At 40.2% G+C, this 26565-nt stretch overlaps 1 protein-coding gene across 39 annotated transcripts in view; it reads left to right on the forward strand.

Annotated features, from left to right (window-relative positions):
* Positions 1–1145: 1145 nt before the first annotated feature.
* The window catches only part of SEC31A (SEC31 homolog A, COPII coat complex component), a 76540-nt gene continuing 51120 nt past the window's right edge, over positions 1146–26565 (forward strand). For 12 of the 39 annotated variants that reach the window (XM_032148896.2, XM_032148927.2, XM_032148938.2 and 9 more), the window contains exons 1-8: positions 1146–1288; positions 12102–12184; positions 13121–13244; positions 15114–15312; positions 18488–18583; positions 19556–19696; positions 22232–22374; positions 23891–23990. In XM_032148896.2, the coding sequence (XP_032004787.1) occupies positions 12106–12184; positions 13121–13244; positions 15114–15312; positions 18488–18583; positions 19556–19696; positions 22232–22374; positions 23891–23990 (882 nt within the window). In that variant the 5' untranslated portion in view covers positions 1146–1288; positions 12102–12105. Of the gene's footprint in view, positions 1289–1310; positions 1641–12101; positions 12185–13120; positions 13245–15113; positions 15313–18487; positions 18584–19555; positions 19697–22231; positions 22375–23890; positions 23991–26565 lie in introns of those variants that run through there. The other 27 variants (XM_032148905.2, XM_058433285.1, XM_032148946.2 and 24 more) reach the window with 7 other exon arrangements.

Here is a 26565-nt window from a genome sequence, read left to right on the forward strand (position 1 = left end):
ACGTCTTTCAGTTTTAATTGCACTAGGAACAGAAAGCTGCCTGCTGTTGAAATGGAGCATTTACTTGTTTGGATTGAAGACTAATCAAAAACAAATCCCAGTTTGACTAGCTTTCAGGCCAAAGTGATAACCTTAGTTACTGCGTTGAAAGAAAATGGTAATTAGAAGACTGAAAGAGAATGTATTACTACCAGTAAAAGCTGGGTTCATTATTTCAGAAGTTGGCGTGAATTGATGTTAAGCTATCTTATGAAGCTGCAAGCTTCAGATGTCATGTTACAGAAGATGTAGCTGACTGTGGGAATGTTAACACTGCTGCTGTTCAAGAGGCAGGATCCTTCTGCTTTAGCTACCCAAAGTGCAAGAGTTGGCTTTGAATGCTAGATGTAATGAGAAAAGAACTTGTCTAGAAGTTAGGAGATCTCGGTTGAATCCAATTTCTGGTAATTTAGCAAGTGATTTTCCTTTGGCTTTACCTTGCTGTAAAATAATTCCTCCCTAAACTAAAAGTACACCTAAGCAACGCATCTAATTAGATTTGAGGTTGTGGAGAAACTAATAACGTAACAGTGGCGGAAGGTGAGTGCTACCGGGTCTCAATACCATGGGATAGTAACAGGTACGAAACGGTACTAATTGGAATTAGTATAACACCCCATCTATGCCTCTTTGTCCACAGTAGCCTTTGGGAATGCCCAGATTGTTTCGTTTTGTATAAGTTCTCAAAACGCCAGAATGTGGAATCAAGTGGGTAATTTTAAGAACTCAGTCACAAATTACAATAAAGCTTTTGCAGCCCGATTTTCCACGTGGTTTGGCGCGGGCAGTGTCGCCAGGGGCTGCCGACGCCTCACAGACTAGTGCTACGTGGCGTTCCTGCGGGCCACGGCGGTTATTCGGCCAGACGGAGACACCCTCTGCACTAGTCCTTTACCCACTAGTCCTGGCTACTGCATCCACATTCTGCGCGCCGCCCCTCAGAAAAGGGCTTCTACACTCGCGGGGGCGCGATGACCGCAGAGCACCACCAACCCGCGGAGCCGTACCCTGCCCGCCCAGGCTACCGCCGGTCCCGGAAGTGCTGTGGCGGGCCGTGCGTCGGGGTGGGCGGGGAAAGATGTCGCTCCCGGAAGTGTTGGGCGGCAGGGCGTGGCTGCGGCTGCGGCTGCCACGTTGGAACGGAACGTGGAGGTGGCCCTGGCCCGGGAGGAGGGGCGGCGGCGAATGCTGGGAGAGTCCGACGAGCGCTGCACTAACGCAGGATCCGGCTGCCGAAGGTCCTCGCCAGGTGCGTCCGCCCGTTGCTTTTTGTTCTCTTCGCCAGTCCTTAAGCTTTGAGGTAGAGTCCAGGCCAAAACTGGGACTGCAGCCTGGGTCTCCGCTGCCCCGCGCCGGCCTGAGGCCCGGTCTCTGGTGACGGCGCGCCCCTAGTCTTGGTTTCGGGCCCGGCGGAACAACGCCTGGCGTCTGGACTCCAGTGATCGTGCCCGTCCGCATCCGCCGACGTCTCCACTGCTGAGCAAAAGCCACCCGAGGCTGGCGACAGTGTCTTGCCGGGGAGTCGTAGCCGGGCTGGTAACTGGAGTTTGAGATTAGGAGACTTTCAGACCCTTGTGCACAAAGAGGTGCGGTCCCCGAGGGTGAGGAAAGGAAAAAAATCTCAGGATTACTTTGTTTGACTTTAGTTTGGTTAGAATTTTTTTGTTTGTACTTGAACTGTTGCCAGATTTAAAGGTTCATAGGTTTGAACTGACGTCTACTGTCATTTAACTAGGATTATTTTAAGGACGGTGGTAGCCAGGCGCAGCCTGTACTTTGAGGGCAGTCTCATTAAGTGTTATATGTTTTTGCTAATAAGTTGTTAAATTACGGGCCTGTTGTAAATAAACCAAAATATTGCCTGGACTTGTGGGCATTATAAATTTTTTCTTGCGCTTAAGGAATTAATTTTACGTAGGGCTATTTGACGTTGCAGTGGTTTGATAGTCTGTGACAAATCCTTTCTCCTAACTTATTTTTTCTAACTATAGAAAACTGAAATTTGGTTGTCTTTGTGGGCAGTTATAACTGTATTTAATCGATAAGGGTGTGTTTTTGTTACAGCGTCCTGCGGTTTCTGTACCTCGGTTTATTCAAGAGTTGGCAAAAGCTTACTCTTCCTTTTTTTTTTTTTTTTGAGACGGAGTCTCGCTCTATCACCAAGGCTGGAGTGCAGTGGCGCGATCTCAGCTTACTGCAACCTCCGTCTCCCGGGTTCAAGTGATTCTCCTGCCTCAGCCTCCAGAGTAGCTGGGATTAAGGCGCCCGCCACCACGCCTGTCTAATTTTTGTATTTTTAGTAGAGACAGGGTTTCACCCTGTTGGTCAGGCTGGTCTCGCTCTCCTGACCTCAAGTAATCCGCCCGAGTTGGCCTCTCAAAGTACTGGGGTTACAGGCATAAGCCACCACGCCCAGCCTACTCTCCTTTTTTAGTGGTTCTTCTGTGCTCCTTGTTTCTCACTATCCCTTAATTACAGCTCAGGGAGAGGTTTGTAGACTCTAAGAACTTTTGGATAACTCGTAGTGTTTTTGTAGTTTTGTAGTGATTCTATCTTAAATACGTCCGCGGTTATATGTGAAATTTGAAATTTGAGGTGGATTTAGAATAATATTGCTTAATTTTATATAAGCAAATTCTTTATTGAAACTAATAACATGGGAATAGAAATAAATTTGTAAACTGTGAAGAGCAATGATTCAAAATTTTGGGGGGATTTCACTGTCTTACGGAAATCTAATGAAAGCATTGGAAGAATGCACATAAACACACATGTAGGATTTTCTTTTTTTTTTCTTTTACTTTTTTTTTTTTTTTTGAGACAGGGTCCCTCTTTGTTGCCCAGATTGGAGTGCAGTGGTGCAGTCATAGCTCACTATAACCTTGAACTCTTGGGCTCAAGAGATCCTCCCGCCTCAGCCTCAGAAGTAGCTAGGAATATGCACGTGGCGCACGCCCAACTAATCTTATTTTTTATAGAGATGGGGGTCTCACTACGTTCCGCAGGCTGGACTCAAGCTCCTGCTTTCAAGTGACATGTAGGATTTTCTATATCCATAATATTATGAAGTTTACAAGTTAAAAACTCCTGTAAGGGGATATTACTAGATTGATTTACATTGATTACATTGTTTTTAGAAATGTCATTAGGTTAATTTCAGCTCAAAAAGTTTTATTATACTGAAGATTAGTATGACACCAATTAGTTCAGTAACCAGTGCACAGTTACTTTCTCCTTTGATTTGGTTTGGGTTGAGTGAAATGAACCTAGAACATTGAAAATACTAAATAAATCCTCTAAACAATTGTTTCTATCCATATTGAGATATTTTGCCCGCAGAAAATGGATTTTAGCTGAAAGCAATGCCAACTAGGGATTGTATACCTGATTTGGGAATCCAAGTTCCAATTCTGTTACCTCTTTAACTTTTTATTTGCTTTCTGAGGTATGGGTCAGCTCTGTATATAGCATTGTAAGGTTGGTATTTTTCAAAGAATAGTTAGTGCTGGTGGGTTTTAGTATTGCTTCATAAAATTTACGTTTTGAAAATGAGCAGAAAGAAAAGTTTCCACCTAATTGAATGCAATTATTGAGAGAAAGTTGCATAAAAAATAAAGAGTTATAGTCTGGAATATAAATTTTCCTCAAGAATTTTTTTTTTTTTTTTTTTCTGAGACGGTCTCGCTCTGTCACTCAGGCTGGAGTACATTGGCGCGATCTTGGCTCACTGCAAGCTCCGCCTCCTGGGCTCAAGCGATTCTCCTCCCTCAGTCTCCCTAGTAGCGGGGACTACTGGCTCGCCCCATCACGCCCAGCTAATTTTTGTATTTTTAGTAGAGACAGGGTTTCACCATGTTGGCCAGGATGATCTGGATCTCTTGACCTCGTGATCCGCCCGCCTCGGCCTTCCAAAGTGCTGGGATTACAGGTGTGAGCCACTGCGCCTGGCCATATATATATATACACACATATATACATATATATACACACGTATATACATATATATACATACGTATATACACGTATATACGTGTATATACGTATATATATGTGTATATATATATATATATTTTTTTTTTTTGAGACGGAGTCTCGCTCTGTCTCCCAGGCTTACTGCAACCTCTGCCTCCCGGGTTCAAGCGATTCTTCTGCCTCAGCCTCCTGAGTAGCTGGAATTACAGGTATACACCACCACGCCCGGCTAATTTTTGTATTTTTTAGGAGGTACGGGGGTACGATCTCAGCTCACTGCAAGCTCCGCCTCCCGGGTTCACGCCATTCTCCTGCCTCAGCCTCCCAAGTAGCTGGGACTACAGGCGCCCGCCACCGCGCCCAGCTAATTTTTTGCATTTTTAGTGGAGACGGGGTTTCACTGTGGTCTCGATCTCCTGACCTCGTGATCCGCCCGTCTCGGCCTCCCAAAGTGCTGGGATTACAGGCGTGAGCCACCGCGCCCGGCCTAATAGATGTATTTTTGAAGGTTTATGGTGGTAGACGTTTTAAGTAGTGATGTTTGTAATAACTGTCATTTATGAGCATTGTTTATATATGCCAGGCACTGTTCTAACCACTCTGAGTAATACCACTTATTTCTCACAACAACCCTGTAGTATAGATACTGTTCTCCTTATCTTAATGAGAGAGGAGCCAGGACATACATAGATAAAGCGACATGATTAAAGTTAGAGGTGGACATGGTGAAGCTGGAATTTAAACTGAGGGTGTCTGCCCTAGACCCCATGCTCTTACTTGCTGTGCTATAGATACTGTCTTGGAGATGGCGTATATGAACAAGCCCACACAATTTTCTTTTAGTGTGTGTGTGTGTGTGTGTGTGTGTGTGTGTGTGTGTGTGTGATGGGAGTTTCGCTCTTGTCGCCCGGGCTGGAGTGCAGTGGCGCCATCTCGGGGCACTGCAGCCTCCGCCTCCCGGGTTCAAGGAGTTCTCCTGCCTCAGCCTCCAGAGTAGCTGGGATTACAGGCGCCGGCCACCACACCTGGCTAATTTTTTGTATTTTTAGTAGAGACGGGGTTTTGCCATGTTGAGCAGGCTGGTCTCGAACCCCTGACCTCAGGTGATCCTCCCGCCTCGGCCTCCTAAAGTGCTTGGGATTACAGGTGTGAGCCACCGCCCTCAGCCTTCTTTTTATATTTTCATAGTGATTATGTTCTGTGTAAAATAGTATTGAGTGAAACAAGTATTCATAGTATGAATTCTAATCACGTTTAATATTGAAAAAACATTGCACACGGCTTTTAAAGCAAGTCTTGCTTGGGAAGTATGTATGGTTTAATCTAAAGCTTTTTCCTATTTTTGGGCGCGGTGGCTCATGCCTGTAATCCTAGCACTTTGGGAGGCTAAGGCAGGATAATTGCTTGAGGCCAAGAGTTCAAGACCAACCTGGCCAACGTAGTGAGAACCTGTCTCTATTTAAAAAAAAAAAAAAAATTAAAATACATTTTTAAAAGAACCTTTTTGGGCCGGGCGCGGTGGCTCACGCCTGTAATCCCAGCACTTTGGGAGGCCGAGGCGGGCAGATCATGAGGTCAGGAGATCGAGACCATCCTAGCTAACACAGTGAAATCCTGTCTCTACTAAAAATACAAAAAATTAGCCAGGCGTGGTGGCAGGCGCCTGTAGTCCCAGCTACTTGGGAGGCTGAGGCAGGAGAATGGCGTGAACCCGGGTGGTGGAGCTTGCAGTGAGCCGAGACCGCACCACTGCACTCCAGCCTGGGAGACAGAGCAAGACTCCGTCTCAAAAAAAAAAACACACCTTTTCGGCCGGGCGCAGTGGCTCACGCCTATAATCTCAGCAGTTTGGGAGCCCGACGTGGGCATATCACGAGGTCAGGAGTTCGAGACCAGCCTGACCAACATGGTGAAACTCTGTCTCTACTAAAAAACACATAAATTAGCCTGGCGTGGTGGCGTGTACCTGTAATCCCAGCTACTCAAAAGGCTGAGGCAGGAGAATCACTTAAACCCGGGAGGCAGAGGTTGCAGTGAGCCGAGATCACGACATTGCACTCCAGCTTTGGTGACAGAGCAAGACTCCATCTCAAAAAAAAAAAAAAACCAAAACATAGTTTTAAGAAAATCATTTACAACTGAATGATTATTTCTAAGAGAAGGAAATACACATATCCAGATGAAACTATATGGCATTTTTAGTAATTGTGAGAGAATGATTGCAGTAATTAGATTGATTATGGTACTTTTTTTTTTTTTTTTTGAGACGGAGTCTCGCTCTGTCGCCCAAGCTGGAGTGCAGTGGCGCAATGTCGGCTCACTGCAAGCTCCGCCTCCCAGGTTCACGCCATTCACCTGCCTCAGCCTCTCCGAGTAGCTGGGACTACAGGCGCCCGCCACCACGCCCGGCTAATTTTTTTTTGTATTTTTAGTAGAGACGGGGTTTCACCGTGGTCTCGATCTCCTGACCTCGTGATCCGCCCGCCTCGGCTTCCCAAAGTGCTGGGATTACAAGCGTGAGCCACCGCGCCCGGCCGGTACTCTTATTTAATTAGATTCAGAGCATATAATATAGTTCTAGGCCATTATTGTAGTATAGTGATTTTTTTTTTAAAACAGATGGTATTGAAGCCTTATATTCAGTACAGGTTAATAAGCAGAACTGCTTCTAGTGGAATATTGAATACTAAGGCTAAGAAATAAACTTCAGTAAATGCTTTGAATTCACATTTAACCATTTTATGTTCTTATAAATGTGTCTTTTTCTTTTTCAATCAATGTTACACATTAACCAAGCATTAATGAATTAGGTAGTCCTAGTACTTTCGCTCTGGGAAATACTATAATTGTATTCCATTTTTTTTATAATATAGCTATTTTGATTTCACTTTTAGAAATTATTCTGAAGGCATCTTATAACCTTTTCCCCCTTAACAATACTTTCTCCTTTTTTAAAAAGTAAATGATTCTTTAAAGAGTTAAGAATTTAAAAGTAAATGTTTTATCTGAAACTGGTCATTCTAGCTCATTAGTCTACTTGTTTTCCCCTAAATATAAACATTTAAAATAAATCAAAACTTTACGTATATCTCTTTCTGTGCTAAGCAATTTTGAATCTAAAAAGGGGTAAAGGTTTTGAAAAAAGACATTATTTGTCTAGTTGGTGAGATAAGATAGCACATAAGGCAAATGGTTAAAAAAGGTAATTGGAAAATATGTAAACAATATGTGCTAGCAGAATATTACAAAATGTTTATTAAAATATAATGACATGTTATTATAAAATGATTAAATCATAGTACTGACAAATACAAACTTGTGGTGGGGGAGTATTTAGATCAATGTGGATTGAATCATCAGGGCAGTTTTCATGGAGGAGCTGGAACTTGAATTTATTATTAAAGATTAGGTGAGACAGTTGGCAAAGAGGAAGAAGAGGAAATTCATATAAGAAAATAAATGCCTTCTTTATATCTTAGGAAGTTGGACTTTTTCCCCCAAATAACCCTGAAGTTTTCTTGTTTAATCTCATGATAGTGGTAATCTTTAAAAATAGCAAACCTATCAAAAGCACTAACCCATGTGCTAAGCACTTTGTTTGGCTCCCAGTTATAAAACGTGTGATTTCATTGGAACCTCACAACATCCCATAAGTTTGTCACTCTTGTCCCTATTTTACGAATGTAGAAATTGGGGCTCAGGGAGGTTAAATATTGTGTCCAAAGTATCATAGCTAATAAGTAACAGAGCCAGTAGTCAAATTGAGGATTAACTCCAGAGACCATGCTTTTAACCATGTAATACATCCTGCCTCCTAATTTCACTTTGCCCTAACCTAACACAATTTCTAAAATGCATTTCTTCAGTTTCATCATGCATGCTGGTTGCTTTGTTATTGTTTCTTCTAAATGTTAATATTTCCTCTATGATATCAAAATTGAATACCTGAACTTGTTGGAAGTAAAAAGGACTTGGACTCTGGAGCTAAACTTGTGAGTTCCGATCTTGGCTCTGCCCCTTGCCCCCTTGGTAGCATGTACAGATTGTCTTTCTGTGTCTTAATTTTTTCCTTTATAAAATCTTCAAATATGAACAATTTGCAGGTACAAGACTCGGAGCGTATGTTTAAGGCAATCTTAAGGAAAATGTTAGAGGATAAACTCTGGAGCTGAGTAAGGAAACTGGCAAAAGTACTCTTGGAGAGTATTGAGTATGCATTTTAACTGCAGGACTGAGACTGGAACAAAAGTGAGAATGAGGAAGAAAGAATAAAATGTAAATGTTAAATGTCCAATAATGTAGGGATTGGTTATACAACTAATAAAAAGAGAAGAGGAAAGAAATTGGAGGTAGAATAAGTTTGTGAATTGCCACATCTCTAATGGCTGTGACTCAAAGGACATCATTTAAAGCTGACAAATCAGTTAGTAGAAGTATAAGCAGTTCAAAGTTAAACACTGAGAAAGATAATACTATTGGCTATAACCATGTTGTGTGGAGGGACAGTAAGATTATACAAGCTAATTTCATAAGTGCTCATAGTAAGGAGTTAATAGTTTCTGTGTAAAGAAATACAGGATTAATGGTATTAAGTAAGATATTTAAAATTACAGTTAAAAAGATAGAATCAGAAACATATTATAATGAAAATATACATCATCCTAATTATCAGAAAAATGATAATTGCACAAAAAAGAAAACAAAGACTTTTTAAAAATTATTACTCAAAGATATTAAACCAAAGTAAAATATGGTGAAACTAAGACCAACCATGTCTATCATGTCAATACATTTTAAATGTCCTTAGCTAACCTACTGAAAAGATTTTCAAATTGGATCACCAATAAAATCTGTTGGTTTTTTGTTTGTTTGTAATTATGACAAAGTAGTTCTGAAGGGCAAAAGTATACATGTAAAGGCAAACAAAAGGTTGAATTCAGACCAAAAGTCATTATTTGAGACAAAGAAGGATATTCATAAAGCTAAAGTGTATATTTGACAGTGAATTTGAACATTATGGATATGCACCAAATAACTGTATTAAATAACAAAGTAATTTTCATAAAGCAAAAGTTTCAGGAGATACCATGAGAAATTGACATAAATATATATTAGCAGTAAGAGACTTAATTCACTGTTTCGGTCCAAGGCAGATCAGGTGGACAAAAAAGTAAGGATATAGGAGATCTAAACAAATCAATAAAGAGGACTTAATTAATATATATTGAGCTCTAGGCCCTGAAAACAGAGAGCCCCCCTTCTTTCTAGGTCCCAAGAACAATTCACAAAATTTCACTATATAGGCTCTATTGATAGGAAAGGAGGAATTATAGGCATAGGGGATTTTAGGATAAGGGAACTACTCTGTGTGATACTATAATGACGGATACATGTTGTTATACATTTGTCAAAACCCATAGAATGTACAGCACCTAGAGTGAGCCCTCATATAAATTGTGGAGTTTCAGTGATAATGATGTGTTCATGTTAGTTTATGGATTGAAACAAATAGACCTTTATGATGTGCGATGTTGGTGGTGAGAAAGGTTATGTGGTTGGGAAATGTGTAGCAATTTTTTGTACTTTGTGGCTCAGCTTTTCTAGGAATGTAAAACTCTAAAAGATAAAGCATATAGTTGTTTTTTTTTTAATCAAAATCCTATGAAAGGTGAAAAGAAATTTTTTTTTTTTTAAAAAAAGCAAAGTCAAAAGATAGTCTATCAGCTTAATAGAAAAATTGTCGAATGATGGCCAGGTGCAGTGGCTCACCCCTGTAATCCCAGCACTTTGGGAGGCTGAGGAAGGTGGATCACCTCAGGTCAGGAGTTCAAGACCAGCCTGGCCAACATGGTGAAACCCCATCTCTACTAAAAATACAAAAAAATTAGCCTAATGTGGTAGTGTGTGCCTGTAATCCCAGCTACTTGGGAGGCTGAGACACCAGAATCGCTTGAACCCGGGAGGCAGAGGTTGCAGTGAGCCAAGATCGCGCCACTGTGCTCCAGCCTAGGTGACAGAACGAAACTCCATCTCCAAAAAAAAAGAAAAGAAAAGGAAAGAAAAATGGTCAAATGATACATGACTAGACAGAAGAGATGACAGAAAAGGAAATATGTTTACCCATAGTCATACAAAAAAAAGATGTTATATATCATTTATAGTATTACTATACAGAGCTAACATTTTTCTTTTTCTTTTTTTTTTTTTTTTGAGTCATGGTCTCACTCTGTCGCCCAGGCTGGATTGCAGTGGCGCAGTCACGGCTCACTGCAGCCTCAACTTCCCGGGCTCAAACAATCTTTCCTCCTCAACCTCCCGAGTAGCTGGGACTACAGGCGTGCACCACCATGCCCAGCTAATTTTTGTATTTTTTGTAGAGATGGGATTTCACCATGTTGTCCAAGCAGGTCTTGAACTCCTGGGCTCAAGCAATCCGCCTACTTCGGCTTCCTAAAGTGCTGGGATTACAGGCCTGAGCCACTGCACCTGGCCTTTTGTTTTTTAATGTTGGTATAATCTAAAAGTGTGGCAGTATGCTCTGGTAAGGCTGTAGGGCAACAAGTAATTGTATATTACTGTTGGTGGTATGAAAAGGCACAATTGCCATAGAGGACAACTTGGTAATGTTCATCAAAATTAAAATTGTATTAACCTTTTAACTTAGCAATTTTACTTCTGGAAATTTATAGCTCTCCCTTTTTAATGAAATAATGTGCAGATGATCATTTATTGCAGCATTTTTTGTAAAAATAGCTAAAAACAGCTTAGGTGTTTGTTGGTATTAGACTAGGTAATTATGGTACATCTTGCAGTGGAGTACTATGCCATTTCAATATATTTAGGTAAAAATAACAAAGATCTTTAAAAAGTACATAATACTATACCGTTCTAATTTTTCCATCAAAGTAACTTTTTTTTGAGACCGAGTCTCGCTCTGTCACCCAGGCTGGAGTGCAGTGGCATGATCTCAGCTCAATGTAACCTTCACCATCTGGGTTCAAGTGATTCTTCTGCTTCGGCATCCCAAATAGCTGGGATTACAGGCGTGCACCACCACACCTGGCTAATTTTCTTGTTTTTTAAATAGAGACAGGGTTTTGCCATGTTAGCCAGGCTGGTCTTGAACTCCTGGCCTCAAGTGATCCAACTGCCTCGTCCTCCCAAAGTGCTGGGATTGCAAGCATGAGCCACCACACCTGACCCCATCAAAGTAATTTTAATGACAGAAAATATGTAAACAAGTGGTATATGGGATTATACCTTGGAGTGACCAGTTTTCTAATAATTTCTACTTTATCTTTAAAATCTGTGGGCTTATTATATTCTCTCTAATATGTTTTAATTTTGAATTAATTTTTTAAACTGCTCTTATCATGGAGTAATCCTACTCCAGGAAGTTGCACCTTATTTATTTTTTGGCTGCTCTTACCCGTAATGTTTTGTTATCCATCCTTGTTGGATAAACACATGTGTAGCAAAGTTAATTCTTTAGGTACTACCTTATTAATTTTGTGGGCTGTTTTTCTAGACTGATTCAACTGAAGAACTGTAATCTGTAAGCAGAATAGCCCAGTATTTGTCTCAAAATAGTTTATCAAGTTTGTCTTTTTTTTTTTTTTTTTTTTTGAGATGGAGTCTCGCTCTTTCGCCCAGGTTGGCATGCAGTGGTGCATCTCGGCTCACTGCAAGCTCTGTCTTCCGGGTCATGCTATTCTCCTGCCTCAGCCTCCCGAGTAGCTGGGACTACAGGCGCCTGCCACCACGCCCGGCTAATTTTTTGTATTTTTAGTAGAGACAGGGTTTCACCTGTTAGCCAGGATGGTCTCAATCTCCTGACCTTGTGATCTGCCCGCCTCGGCCTCCCAAAGTGCTGGGATTACAGGCATGAGCCACTGTGCCTGGCCTCAAGTTTGTCTTCTTTCTAATGAATATATCCAACAAATGACACCTAAACTGATTTGATTTATTTGCAGTTGGGCGTTACTAATGTTGTAGTGGTTTGTTCAGTATGTTTCTATGTAAAATATCTGTGTTCTATGTTAGACATTCAAGTCATTCTAGTCTATTTCTTTGTAAAATATTCCCTTTAGCAGGATGAAGTTAAAGGAAGTAGACCGTACAGCCATGCAGGCATGGAGCCCTGCCCAGAATCACCCCATTTACCTAGCAACAGGTAAGTTCAAAGGAGAGAAGATAGTATGAGTTACCTAATTTCTTCTCTTCTGCGTCTAGCTTATTCAGTTTAAGCTTTATCTTCTCTGGAAAGCCTCTCTCTCCCTGGCACGTTACCGACATTCTATCAGCCAAGTTTAGTGTTCTTCTGTGTTCCCATAACATTTTGATCATGATGTGTTACATCTAAAATATTTTCCTTCACAAGAATTGTATTTTATCTTTATTTCTCCAGTATTAAGCACAATAGATGGCATGTAAAAAAAACCAGTTAATATCAGTTTGAATGAAGAGCAATTTTGATGTTAGCATTTTTATATAAAAAGAAATAGTTATATCATATATCTATAAGCAGATATAGTAAATCACGGGACTTTTTTTTTTTTTTTTTTTTGAGACGGAGTCTTGCTTTTTCGCCCAGGCTGGAATGCAGTGGCGTGATCTCTGCTCACTGCAAGCTCTGCCTCCCTGGTTCATGCCATTCTGCTGCCTCAGCCTCCCGAGTAGCTGGGACTACAGGCATCCGCCACCACACCTGGCTAATTTTCTGTATTTTTAGTAGAGATGGGGTTTCACCGTGTTAGCCAGGATGGTCTTGATCTCCTGACCTCATGATCCGCCCACCTCGGCCTCCCAAAGTGCTGGGATTACAGGCGTGAGCCACCGCGCCCAGCCTGGATCACAGGACCATTTTTACAGAGAGTTTTAAATATATACAGGCTTAAAAAATTATTTACACTACCCACTCTTACAAACATCCTCTCCTAGCCCTGTGCCAGAATCTCATTGCTATAGTAATTTAAGCATCTGCTCAATGGCATATGTGCAGCATTCATGAGCAAGAGAATGGAAAACATGCTTTTAACTTCTGTTTTGTATGGTTTCTCTGAGTCTTTTATTTTTGTGTGTATAGTTACCATAAATATATTTTCTATAGGAACATCTGCTCAGCAATTGGATGCAACATTTAGTACCAATGCTTCCCTTGAGATATTTGAATTAGACCTTTCTGATCCATCCTTGGATATGAAATCTTGTGCCACATTCTCCTCTTCTCACAGGTATGGGGTTCAGCTTTAAATTCCTATGATTATTAATTATATATTGTTCTTGATTCCTAATTTGTCTATAATTATGCCATTATTAGAAACTACAAGGAATACCATCAAGAACATGAAATATTTTGTGAAAAAGTATGTGAGTGAATTTTTATGGAAGTAAAAGTAGTGTTTATATGTTCTATTGACTTTTTTTTTCTTTTTTTTTTTGAGACAGAATCTCACTTTGTAGCTCAGGCCGGAGTGCAGTGGCACGATCTCGGCTCACTGCAACCTCCACCTTCCGGGCTCAAGCAATTCTTGTGCCTCAGCCTACCAAGTAGCTGGGATTACAGGTGCACACCACCTTGCCCAGCTAATTTTGTATCTTTAGTAGCGACAGGGTTTTGCCATGTTGGCCGGGCTGGTCTTGAACTCCTGACCTCAAGCAATCCACCCACCTCAGCCTCCCAAAGTGCTGAGATTATAGGCATGAGGAACCATGCCTGGCCAGTATGTTCCGTTGACTTTTTTATTGCTGTTATATGTAAGGTGGGAAGGAGAGGCTGTAGTTTCTAGCATTTTTTTCTGGGTTTTTTTGTGTGTGTATGTGTTGTTTTTTTTTTTTTTTTTTGAGATGGAGTTTCGCTCTTGTTGCCCAGGCTGGAGTACAATGGCGCAATCTCAGCTCACCACAACCTCTGCCTCCTGGGTTCTAGCAATTCTCCTGCCTCAGCCTCCAGAGTAGCTGGGATTACAGGCATGTGCCACCATGCCTGGCTAATTTTGTATAGAGTTCTTTTTTCTATCTCCTTTATTGTGCCTGTTTACAAAAAGGTAGATGTGACTAGAAAAGGAGTAGTCATCATAAGTATTAATAGTGATTATCTCTGAATGGTAGGTTATTTTTATTTTCTTCTGTTACAATATTTAGAAATATATCTCACAGTTTTGTTGACACGATTTCTAATACACTAGGTAACTAGGTATTTGGATCATACTTTCAAGTACTTATGCCCTATTGTAATGCAGGGAAAGGATGCCTTCATTTCAGTAATAAAATAAGCTTTATTGCCTCAATATCTTAGCAGGGTTTAAAGAGATTGCTCTTTAGCTGACAGAATATAGCTCAAATCATGCAGTTTCATGGGACCACTCATATTCTTCAGAGCTGTCACAGTGGGATGGGAACCCCAGATACCTTTTGTCTAGTAGTTTTTCTGCTTACTACCATCTGTATCATCGTATACCTTTCTGCCTTCATATTTCATCTCCATTCTGGACCATGTATTTTATTCTCCAGTAGTAGGGGTACTTGTTATAATATAATCTTGATGTCATTTTTCTACTGTTAGAATACATTCTTTTTCTTAGAAAATTTCACATGACTCCTTTAACACCTTTACTATTTAACAGACCACTTGTTAGTGACCCCCCTTTTTTTTTTTTTCAGACAAAGGTCAAAGCATGAGACCCTTCTATAGTCAAATAAAGAGTATTTTTACTTTTCAAGGGAAGTGATTGATTAGCTCTATTTTACAATGAACCAGAGGCAATTTAAGAAGATTAAGTAACTTAGGGTCTCACAGTCTCTAAATGGTAAAATCATTCTTAAGCTCATATTTTTTGACACACAACTCAAGTATATTTTGTTACACTACCTTACAAGAGTTTTTACTCTTTAAGGATTACAAAATCACATATGCAAATATGAGTATAAATAAAAAATGAAATACCGTTACACCAAAGTCATACATAATTACCAGGAATGGTGGGGAAGTAATATATTTGGACTGTTTATGAAAACATTAAAAATTAAGTGTATAATTTCAATTTTTTGTCTACATTTATTTGACTTTAAGAATGAGTTATTTTATTCATTTTCTCCTGTAGGTACCACAAGTTGATTTGGGGGCCTTATAAAATGGATTCCAAAGGAGATGTCTCTGGAGTTCTGATTGCAGGTGGTGAAAATGGAAATATTATTCTCTATGATCCTTCTAAAATTATAGCTGGAGACAAGGAAGTTGTGATTGCCCAGAATGACAAGCATACTGGCCCAGTGAGAGCCTTGGATGTGAACATTTTCCAGGTAAGACTTTAACATTTATTCATAATTCTTAAACTATGTGCTGCTCATTTGAAATCAGTATATGAATCTACTATGCCTCAGTTTTGGAATTGAAAGTTAAAAAACTGTGTGGCTATACAGGTTGACGAGTGTTTGTTTAAAGAATGGTGGGTTCAGAGTTGAGATCAGGGTTAAAAATACTACCTCCATGAAAAGGATCCGGCTGATAGATATGTTTTTTTTTTTTTTGAGACGGAGTCTCGCTGTTTCGCCAGGCTGGAGTGCAGTGGCATGATCTTGGCTCACTGCAACCTCTGCCTCCTGGGTTCAAGTGATTCTTCTGCCTCAGCCTCCCGAGTAGCTGGGATTACAGGCGCCTGCCACTGTGCCCAGCTAATTTTTTTTTTTTTTTGAGACGGAGTCTCGCTCTGTCGCCCAGGCTGGAGTGCAGTGGCGCAATCTCGGCACACTGCAAGCTCCGCCTCCCGGGTTCGTGCCATTCTCCTGCCTCAGCCTCTCCGAGTAGCTGGGACTACGGGCGCCCGCCACCACGCCCGGCTAATTTTTTTGTATTTTTAGTAGAGACGGGGTTTCACCTGGTCTCGATCTCCTGACCTCGTGATCCACCCGCCTCGGCCTCCCAAAGTGCTGGGATTACAAGCGTGAGCCACCGTGCCCGGCCCCCAGCTAATCTTTGTACTTTTAGTAGAGACGGGGTTTCACCATGTTGGCCAGAATGGTCTCAATCTCTTGACCTTGTGATCCGCCCGCCTCGGCCTCCCAAAGTGCTGGGATTATAGACGTGAGCCACTGTGCCCGGCTGGCTGATAGGTTTAAGTCTGAAGATGTCATACCATTTGATTAGACGTTTTATAAACATTAAGAGACCCATAGGTTGGAAACCTTGCCTTTTAAAAGTTCGTGCTAGGTCAGTATTAGGCTGGTGCTGTGATGTCCAGGTTAATTCACTGTTTTATTGAGAAATTTTATGTTTATGACAGAGATTAATACTCTGAAATAATTAGAAATTAAATGTAATGGTCAGGCATGGTGGCTCACGCCTGTGTAATCCCAACACTTTGAGAGGCCGAGGCAGGCAGATCACGAGGTCAGGAGTTCGAGACCAGCCTGGCCAACGTGGTGAAACCCCGTCTCTACTAAAAATGCAAAAATTAGCCGGGCGTGGTGGCAGGCGTCTGTAATCCCAGCTATTTGGGAGGCTGAGGCAGGAGAATCGCTTGAACCCGGGAGGCGGAGATCGCAGTGAATTGAGATCGTGCCATTGCACTCCAGCCTGGGCAACAAGAGCAAAACTCAAAAAAAGAAAAAAAGAAAAAAGAAATGTAATGCAGATTTAACAAATAGTCAATTAAGATTCTTTGTACTGTTGCCTTCATAAACATTTCTGGTTGTTAATTATATAAATGCACAGCTTAATAAAGATCTTAGCCTGAACAGGGTGGTGAAACCCTGTCATTACAAAAAATGCAAACAATTAGCAGAACATGGTGGCACACGCCTGTAGTCTCAGCTACACGGGAGGCTGAGGAAGGTTGATGGCTTTAGCCCGGGAGGTCTAGGCTGCAGTAAGCTATGATCACACCACTGCACTCCAGCCTGAGTGACACATAGAGACCCTGCCTGGAAAAAAAAAGAAAAAAGAGACCTTGAGTTAATACGATACTAGATTATAACAACCAAAAATGAGTATTAAGAAAATTTTAAATAGTTCCTTTTTTTATATTATAAATAGATACTTAGGGTATAGCAATACAGAAACCCAACTTGTTTATTTCTTTTTTGTTGTTGTTTTTTGTTTTTTGAAACAGGGTCTTGCTCCCTCTGCCAGGCTGGACTGCAGTGGCTCATAACTCACTGCAGTCTTGACCTCCTGGGCTCAAGCGAGTCTCCTGTCTCAGCCACCTGAGTAGCTGGGACTACAGACATGAGCCACAACACCTGGCTAATTTTTGTAGAGACAGGGTTTTTTCATGTTAGTCAAGCTGGCCCCGAACTCCTGGGCTCAAGCGGTCTGTCCTCCTCGGCCTCCCAAAGTGCTGTGACTACAGGCATGAGCCACTGTGCCCAGCCTTCATTTCTATAGTTTGTGGTATCTGCTCCTTAGGTAACTCCTTTGTTAATTGTATTAAACAGCTGATGATTTTTAATAAAGTATTTTGTGTTATAGGTAGCTACTACCATAGAATGTCTCTCTTTTTTTTAGCTATATGCCAACTGGTAGAGAATAATTTGTAAGAGTAAATAGTAGTGGATGAAGGTCAGTATATGAAGCCCATTATCTTCCTGTACTTTATATTACAATTTCAGGTTTTTTTTGACCCTTAAGGTATGTACCAGAGAAAACCTAGAAATATTGCCACCTGGAACAAGATTGAGTGTATATGAACTAGAAATATGTGAAGAGTTATGACAAGAGATTTTACTAGTGCTGTATTGATTCAGCTCTGAAAGCTGGCTTTGAGGTATCCTGAGAAAGATGCCACAGTTTTAGGATTCAGCTTTTTCTGAAAGCAATAATTGATGACCTTTTTAATCTTATAATTAAATCTCCTTCCAGAGATGCAAAAATATAAACAGTAATCCTCACATGGCTGCATGACTGATTAAGAATTTATCCGGTCTGGTTCGGTGGCTCACGCCTGTAATGCAGGTGGATCACCTGGGTCAGGAGTTCGAGACCAGCCTGACCAACATGCAGAAACCCCGTCTCTACTAAAAATACAGAATTAGCCGGGAGTAGTGGTGCATGCCTGTAATTCTAGCTACTCGGGAGGCTGAGGCAGGAGAATCACTTGAACCCGGGAGGCAGAGGTTGTGGTGAGCTGAGATTGCACCATTGTACTCCAGCCTGGGCAACAAGAGCAAAACTCCGTTTAAAAAAAAAAAAAAAGAATTTATCCATATAATTTTTAAAATAATATCTTGCATTAAAATTAATTTGTTCTCAGTAGACATCTTTTGTCTTTGTTAAGTAGAATTTTATGTTTTTCTAGAAAACTTTAACTTTTGAAATAATTATGCATAATTTAGAAATTCATGCATATGTTTTTCACTTTTCAAATTAAATAGAATAATTGCGTATGCTACATCTAATATCTTTCTAGCACTGAACTGAGTTATTCTGAATTTTCTTAATTATTCATAAGTGCTATTTAGTTATGGTTTCTTCTTGCAGACTAATCTGGTAGCTTCTGGTGCTAATGAATCTGAAATCTACATATGGGATCTAAATAATTTTGCAACCCCAATGACACCAGGAGCCAAAACACAGGTATTTTTATATTGATTTTGATCATTGTAATAAAAAAAGTCAAAAGTAGTTCTTCTAAACCTACTTATTTCACTTTTAAGGCTTCTCACACAAAACATATATGTTTAAAATCATTGTTTAGATGTTACTGATTTTTCTTCAGTAAAGTATTAATAAATATGTTTCTTCAAAGTATCAGTGAGTCCTTCAAGAGTAAGTATTTATTTAGTACCTACCACCTGGTAGACGCTGGTCATTGTACTAGGCATACAGTAGTAAACAAAATGAACAAAAATCCTTAATAATTGTCTTAGATATAGTATAATTATTTTTGTTCTTTGTGTGATAGTTGCTTTGTGTTTTAGCAACAACCAACCTTCTTAAAACACACTCAGACAAGACCATGGAGTCAAGGTTTAAAATAAATACCTCAAGCCCTTTGCTTGTGTATTTCTATTGAGTTTGGTAACAACAGTCTTCTGTTCTTCCTTTGAGTTTCTTTATGTTGTATAGGCTATCCAACTTGAGTAGCCATTGTAACTGGCTCTAACATTTTGGCAATCTGAGAGGTAGCATAATGATAGCATATGTACTACCATTTATAAAGGTATTTTGCTAATGGTCTAGGCTGTAATTTTGCCCTGCCTAGTTTTCTGTCATAGTCACCAACATCTACTTTGTGGTCCATAATCTACCTTGCAGCAGTTGCAAAGTAAAGAAACAGTACTTGGTTTATAGCAGGAATTCAATAAAATTCTTGTCGAATGAGATATTATTAAACAAGATAATACACTTGAAGTGGCATGTACCTGCATTGTAAGTCGTATAATTGTACGTGTTGAGAATATAGAGATTTAGGACTATAAAGCAAATTTGAGGAATAAATGGATCAGATTTTTAAGTAATACACTTTTCAAAATGAAGGATCCAATTGTACAGTTAAATTTGATTATAATAGAGAAACAGTTTTTATTAACTGTTTTTTCCTTGTAGCCGCCAGAAGATATCAGCTGCATTGCATGGAACAGACAAGTTCAGCATATTTTAGCATCAGCCAGTCCCAGTGGCCGGGCCACCGTATGGGATCTTAGAAAAAATGAACCAATCATCAAAGTCAGTGACCATAGTAACAGAGTAAGTATGTAATTGACTTGTGATGAACATTTTGTATTTCTGCTGTAGGTATTCCTATATTGTTTGTCAGAGTTAACAACAAATCAAATTTCTGTGAAGTCAAATCCTGTTTTTTCATTAATCAGTCACATTAGAATGAATGTTTGCTTTTTTTTCCTCTAAGGGAAAATCATAAAATTCCCAATAAATATGTTGGATATTATTAATGATGAAGAGAGACTGGTTAATCAAGGAACTTATTCCATGATATACTGGTTGTTTTGCTTTGCTAGCTGTTTTAAAACATTGCTGCAACTTTTTTTTTTTTCTTGAGACGGAGTCTCGCTCTGTCACCCAGGCTGTTGGAGTACAGTGGCGCGATCTCGGCTCACTGCAACCTCTGCCTCCTGGGTTCAAGCAGTTCTCCTGCCTCAGCCTTCCGAGTAGCTGGGATTACAGGCACGCGCCATCATGCCCAGCTAATTTTTGTATTTTTAGTAGAGATGGGGTTTCACCATGTTGGTCTGGCTGGTCTCGAACTCCTGACCTTGTGATCTGCCTGCCTCAGCCTCCCAAAGTGTTGGGATTACAGGCATGAGCTTCTGCACCCGGCCATTGCAGCAACTCTTTAATTCATCTTTAGCTTTTCTTAGAATGTAAAAATTTTTCCTGCTGGGAACTTCATCATTGTGAACTTGTAATATTTGACCTCTTGGCCTCATCTCTTCCTCTGATGAGGTACTGCTAAAATGAGCTAATATATTTCCAGCACCTACCCATAGAGCAATTAAATTCTGAACCTTTTAGGTATCTTAATTTTTTTATGTCATTAGGTGCTATAAAGTAATTTAGTTATAATTTGGAGCCTTTTTTTTTTGTTAATGAGTGCATTGGATAGTTTGACATTTTCTAAAATAAGTTTGCCAAAAGTCAGAGCATACATATGTAATTTAAAAACAACAATAACAAAAAAAAACTATTTGGGAGAACACTTCTACAGAGTATTGTTTTCAAGTGAATCAGGAGTTTTAAAACAGAAGTTTCAATGGAATAAACCATACCAGAAGCATTTTAGTCATTTTGTGGAACATTTAATAGAATCTGAACTTGCAGATAGTTCCTAATAATGCTAATTTATTCCATATGAAAATTTAAATGGTAGTTTTTGCTTAAGATATTTTGCCTTGATTTTTCTGATAAAATAGAGGAAAAGTGTGGGGTTTTTTTGTGTCTTGTGTGTGTGTTAATTTTTTTAAGGGTTTTTTTTTTTTCTTTTTTTTTTTTTTTTGAGATGGAGTCTCACTCTGTCACCCAGTCTGGAGTGTAGTGGCGTGATCATGGCACTGCAACCTCCGCCTCCTGGGTTCAGGCAATTCTCCTGCCTCAGCCTCCCAAGTAGCTGGGATTACAGGCGTCCGCCACCACACCTGGTGTATTTTTGTATTTTTATTAGAGATGGGGTTTCATCTTGTTGGCCAGACTGGTCTCAAACTCCTGACCTCGTGATCCGCCCACCTTGGCCTCCCAAAGTGCTGGGATTACAGGAGTGAGCCACCACGCCCAGCCTGTATGTGTTAATCTTTTATCTGTTTTGTTTTGTTTTTTTCATTTTTCTGAAAGTATTTTAAATGTGCATAAAATGTTTTCTCTACTGCCGGGCGCAGTGGCTCAATCCTAGCACTTTGGGAGGCCAAGGTGGGCGAATTGCCTGTGCTCCGGAGTTCAAGACCAGCCTGGGCAACATGGTGAAACCCCTTCTCTACTAAAATACAAAAAATTAGCCAGGCATGGTGTTGCATACCTGTACTCCCAGCTACTGGGAAGCTGAAGCGGGAGAATCGCTTGAACCTGGGAGGCAGAGGTGGCAGTGAGCTGAGATCGTGCCACACTGCACTCCAGCCTGGGTGACAGAGCGAGACTCCATCTCAAAAAAATAAATAAAATGAAATGTTTTCTCTATACTTACAGTTTTGATAGTAAAACTCATTTTTGGTATACAGTTATTCTGACTCAGAATGGTTTTGTGTGTATCAAATAGCTGCATGAATTGAGAAAATATTCAAATATCTTACTTTTAAGACTACTGTTTAAGACTGTTCAATAAAATTTAGTAGTTTTACATTTTGTTCTGTTTTGTTGTTTAAAATAAACTAAGGCCAGGCCTGGTGGCTCATGCCTGTAATCCCAGCACTTTGGGAGGCCGAGGTGGGTGGATCATTTGAGATCAGGAGTTCGAGACTAGCCTGGCCAACGTGGTAAAACCTCATATCTACTAAAAATACAAAAATTTGCTGGCACGGTGGCTTGCGCCTGTAATCCCAGCTACTCAGGAGGCTGAGGCAGGAGGATCACTTGAACCTGGGGGAGGTGGAGGTTGCAGTGAGCTGAGATGGCGCTATTGCACTCCAGCTTGGCCGACAATAAATAAATCATAAATAAAATAAGCCAAAGCTGATGTTTTTCACTATTTGTTTCAATAAAGGCATATTTCTCGTTGTAGTTTGACTTTTCATAAAGTAATTTGATTCATAAAATGTGAACCATAACTATCTGCAGATGCATTGTTCTGGGTTGGCGTGGCATCCTGATGTTGCTACTCAGATGGTCCTTGCCTCCGAGGATGACCGGTTACCAGTGATCCAGATGTGGGATCTTCGATTTGCTTCCTCTCCACTTCGTGTCCTGGAAAACCATGCCAGGTATCATGCTGCCGTTACAAAGAACTTGATTTGTTTATTTTCTGAACATGTTGGTGATGTTTTCGTGACCAGAAATACACCATAGGACATAGGAACTTTTTTTTTTAGACGGAGTTTTGCTCTGTCACTTAGGCTGGAGTGCAGTGGCAAGATCTCTGCTCACTGCAACCTCTGCCTCCCAGGTTCAGACAGTTCTCCTGCCTCAGCCTCCTGAGTAGCTGGGATTACAGGCACAAGCCACCATGCCAGCAAATTTTTATAGTTTTATAAAAATTTTATAGCTGGGATTACATGCATGTACTACCACGCCCAGCTAATTTTTATAGTTTTAGTAGAGATGGGGTTTTACTATGTTGGCCAGGCTGGTCTCAAACTTCTGACCTCAAGTGATCTGCCCACCTTTGCCTCCGAAAGTGCTGGGATTACAGGCATGGGCCACCGTGCCAGGCTACCATAGGAACGTAATGTTTATGTCAGTTATCAGTTAGTCTATGGTAAAATTGGTTTTGTTATCCATTGTTTTGCTTAAAGTCACAGTTTCTAAATTAAGTAAGGACTTACTGCAGTTAGATTTCATGCCCATCCATAGGTAAAACATTTTACTGTACCTATCTAAGTTACCTGTGTGTGTGTGTGTGTATGCATGTATAATCTCAATATAATTTTTATACAAATGGGATAATTTGTGCATATAGTTAGATAACTTTTTTCGTTAATCATGAATACCATCTAATGGTAAGAAGTTGATTTCCACAAACTGATATGTATATTTTTTGAGATGGGGTCTTGCTGATTTGCCCAGGATAGAGCCACCATAGCTCACTGCAGCCATGAGCCTCTGGGCTCAAGTAATCCTCCTGCCTCAGCTTTATGAGTATGCCTGGAACTACAGGCACACGCCACCATAACTGGCTAATTTTCAAATTTTTTGGTAGAGACAGAGTGTCATTATATTGCCCAGGTTGGTCTTGAACTCCTGGCCTCAAACAATCCTTCTGCCTTGCCCTCCCAAAGTGTACAGAATAATTTTTATCTACATATTTTCTCATTGAAAGGTGGTCTATAATTTATTGTGAAATACTCGGGCATTTTTTTGCTGTCATACACTGCACTATATTGAACATCTATGTCTTTGTAATGATCAGATAGCATATACATTACTAAATTGCCTCTGAAAATATTGCATTTATTTTATTTTATTTTTGTTTGTTTTTCTTATTTTATTTTATTTTATTTTTGGGATAGAGTCTCACTCACTCTGTTGCCCAGGCTGAAGTACAGTGGCGCCATCTCAGCTCACTGCAGACTTCACCTCCCAGGTTCAAGTGATTCTCCTACCTCAGCCTCCTGAGTAGCAGGGATTACAGGTGTGAGCCAACGCGCCCGGCATTGAAACTCTTGCATTTAATTGTATTTCTGTTAACAGTGTGTGAATCTACAAAACCTAGGCAGAAATAATTGAGATTTGGTTTTCTCAAGATTAAAAATTTTCTTGTTCCTTTATGTTTTTTTATAGGGGGATTTTGGCAATTGCTTGGAGCATGGCAGATCCTGAATTGTTACTGAGCTGTGGAAAAGATGCTAAGATTCTCTGCTCCAATCCAAACACAGGAGAGGTATGGGGAGGAAATGTTTCTCAACCTTGTAGCCCTTGTAGTATGTTACTTTTGGCTACATAAGAAATTTTCTATGTGGATTCTTTAGTGGATTACTATGTGAAAAGTATGTGGAGGTGTGTGTGCAGTGTTTATTTGGCAGCAATTTTGTCAGGAACATAATCTAAGCTCAGCTTTTTAACCAGAAAAATCAGTAATTAAAATAGTATATTTTAAACTAGTAACCATCCCCTCCTCATTTCCAATAATGTGTTTATTACCTAGACTCAGAAATACTTTGATTTATTTCACATGTGGTTTATGGGAATCAGTATCTTCGATGTAGGATTGTTCAAGGTTTGCATCTTTTGCCTGCTTTACCGTTCCTGAGGATCCTGTTTCAATTCTGGAAATCGGTAGATATAGTTTTCCAATCTCTCTTCTGAATGATAAAACAAGAATATAAATTATAGCTTTTATATTTTTATCTTTTTTATGTGAAGGTAGATTATTGCTAGTGCTTATGTAGTTTGATGGAATGCTAATAAAAATAGAGTGTCTTTGGTAAGTTTTCATCTAAAACAAGCCCTTTAGTTATTTGGTTTCTGATTTAAGAGTTGTGGATGTAACAATGTGAGAATATAGAATCATTAATGTTAGGGGAGACAAGAGAAAAAAATTAATAAATTTTACTACATATCATTTGTAGGACAAATAACAAAAATCTTAATTTTATACTGTGCCTTGCCAAGTAAATTCAAAATTCATGGAACTTACTATTCTGTTATCATTTTCTCTGTTATATAATTTAATTAGATGAACTTTTGCCTGTGATTAGTTGTGTGTGCTTGGACTTTGAAGGAAGAGACTTTTAGTACATGTTACAACTAAAAAATTGGGTTTTGTTGGCCAGGTGCGGTGGCTCATGCCTGTAATCCCAGCACTTTGGGAGGCCGAGGCGGGCAGATCATGAGGTCAGGAGATTGAGACCATCCTGGCTAACATGATGAAACCCCGTCTCTACTAAAAAAAAAAAAAAAAAAATACAAAAAAATTAGCCGGGAGTGGTGGCAGGCGCCTGTAGTCCCAGCTACTAGGGAGGCTGAGGCATAATGGCGTGAACCTGGGAGGCGGAGCTTGCAGTGAGCCCAGATCACGCCACTGCACTCCAGCCTGGGTGACAGAGCGAGATTCCGTCTCAAAAAATAAATAAATAAAAAATAAAAAATTGGATTTTGTTCAAATGCAAATAAAGGATAGATAAATGATCTAAGTTTTATCAAACCACATATCTTATCAAACAAAATAAATAACAAAGACATGAGCAGGCTAAATACCTTTTCAATTAATTCTATTTTTTAATAACATGAAACATTTTAAATGTCACATGGGTTGTGTGTGGTGGCTCACACCTATAATCTCAGCACTTTGGGAGGCAAGGCAGGCTGGTGAAACCCCATCTCCACAAAAAATACAAAAACTAGCTGGGTATGGTGGCGTGTTCTGTAGTCCTAGCCACTTGGGAGGCTGAGGTGGGAAGATCGCTTGAGCCCAGGAGGTCAAGACTCCAGTGAGCTGTGATTGCGCCACTGCACTCCAGCCTAGTCATCAGTGTGAGACCCTGTCTCAAAAATAAAAAAAAGAAAAAGGATAAAGAAGGTCACATGAAGCCAGAGTTAAGTTCATTTGACTTTTCGTAAAGTCCTAAGATGTTGCTTCTATGAGTAGCAGTTAACCACCATACTAACTTTGAGTTCACAACAAGCATTACATTGTAAAGGTTTCATATAAGCCATTTTCTATTTATTTATTTATTTGTTTTAGTACTATTATTATTTTTTTGTCAGGGTCTTGCTGTGTCTCCCAAGCTGGAATGCAGTGGCACCGTGATGGGTCACTGAAACCTTGACCTCTCGGGCTCAGTCAGTCCTCCCACCTCAGCCTCCCAGATAGCAGGGACTACAGGCGTGCACCACCGTTGCCTGGCCAATTTTTTGTAATTTTTTGTACAGGTGGGGTTTCACCATGTTCCCCATGCTGGTCTTGAACTCCTGGGCTGAAGCAGTCTGCCCACCTCAGCCTACCAAAGTGCTAGGATTATAGGCATGAACTACCATGCCTGGCCTCATATAGGTCATTTTCTATAGTTCTTTCTCTGTCATTTTCTTTCTAAAGGAAGCTGTTAATGCCGAATTCTGTTAGGATTCTGCAGTGATAGGAAGGGTGTGTATAGTACATGTTTTCTCTGTTGATTAAAAGTCAGATTTCTTAGTGAATTCTTCCTTCTCAAGATTGATTTTAAAATTTGATCCTCAAGTAACCTAAATATGGTTGTTGTTTGGGTCTTGCCAGACAAAAACAATTGGACAGGACATCACTAATCTTTTACAGTTTAAAAAGTTGGCTCTAGGCCGGGTGCGGTGGCTCACACCTATAATTCCAGCACTTTGGGAGGCCAAGGTGGGCAGATCACTTGAGGTCAGCAGTTCAAGACAAGCCTGGCCAATGTGGTGAAATGCCGTCTCTATTAAAAATGCAAAAATTAGCCGGGCATGATGACGGACACCTGTAATCCCAGCTGCTTGGGAGGCTGAGG

Source organism: Hylobates moloch, unplaced genomic scaffold (assembly GCF_009828535.3).
Source record: "Hylobates moloch isolate HMO894 unplaced genomic scaffold, HMol_V3 SCAFFOLD_2, whole genome shotgun sequence".
NCBI classification, from domain to species: Eukaryota; Metazoa; Chordata; class Mammalia; order Primates; family Hylobatidae; genus Hylobates; species Hylobates moloch.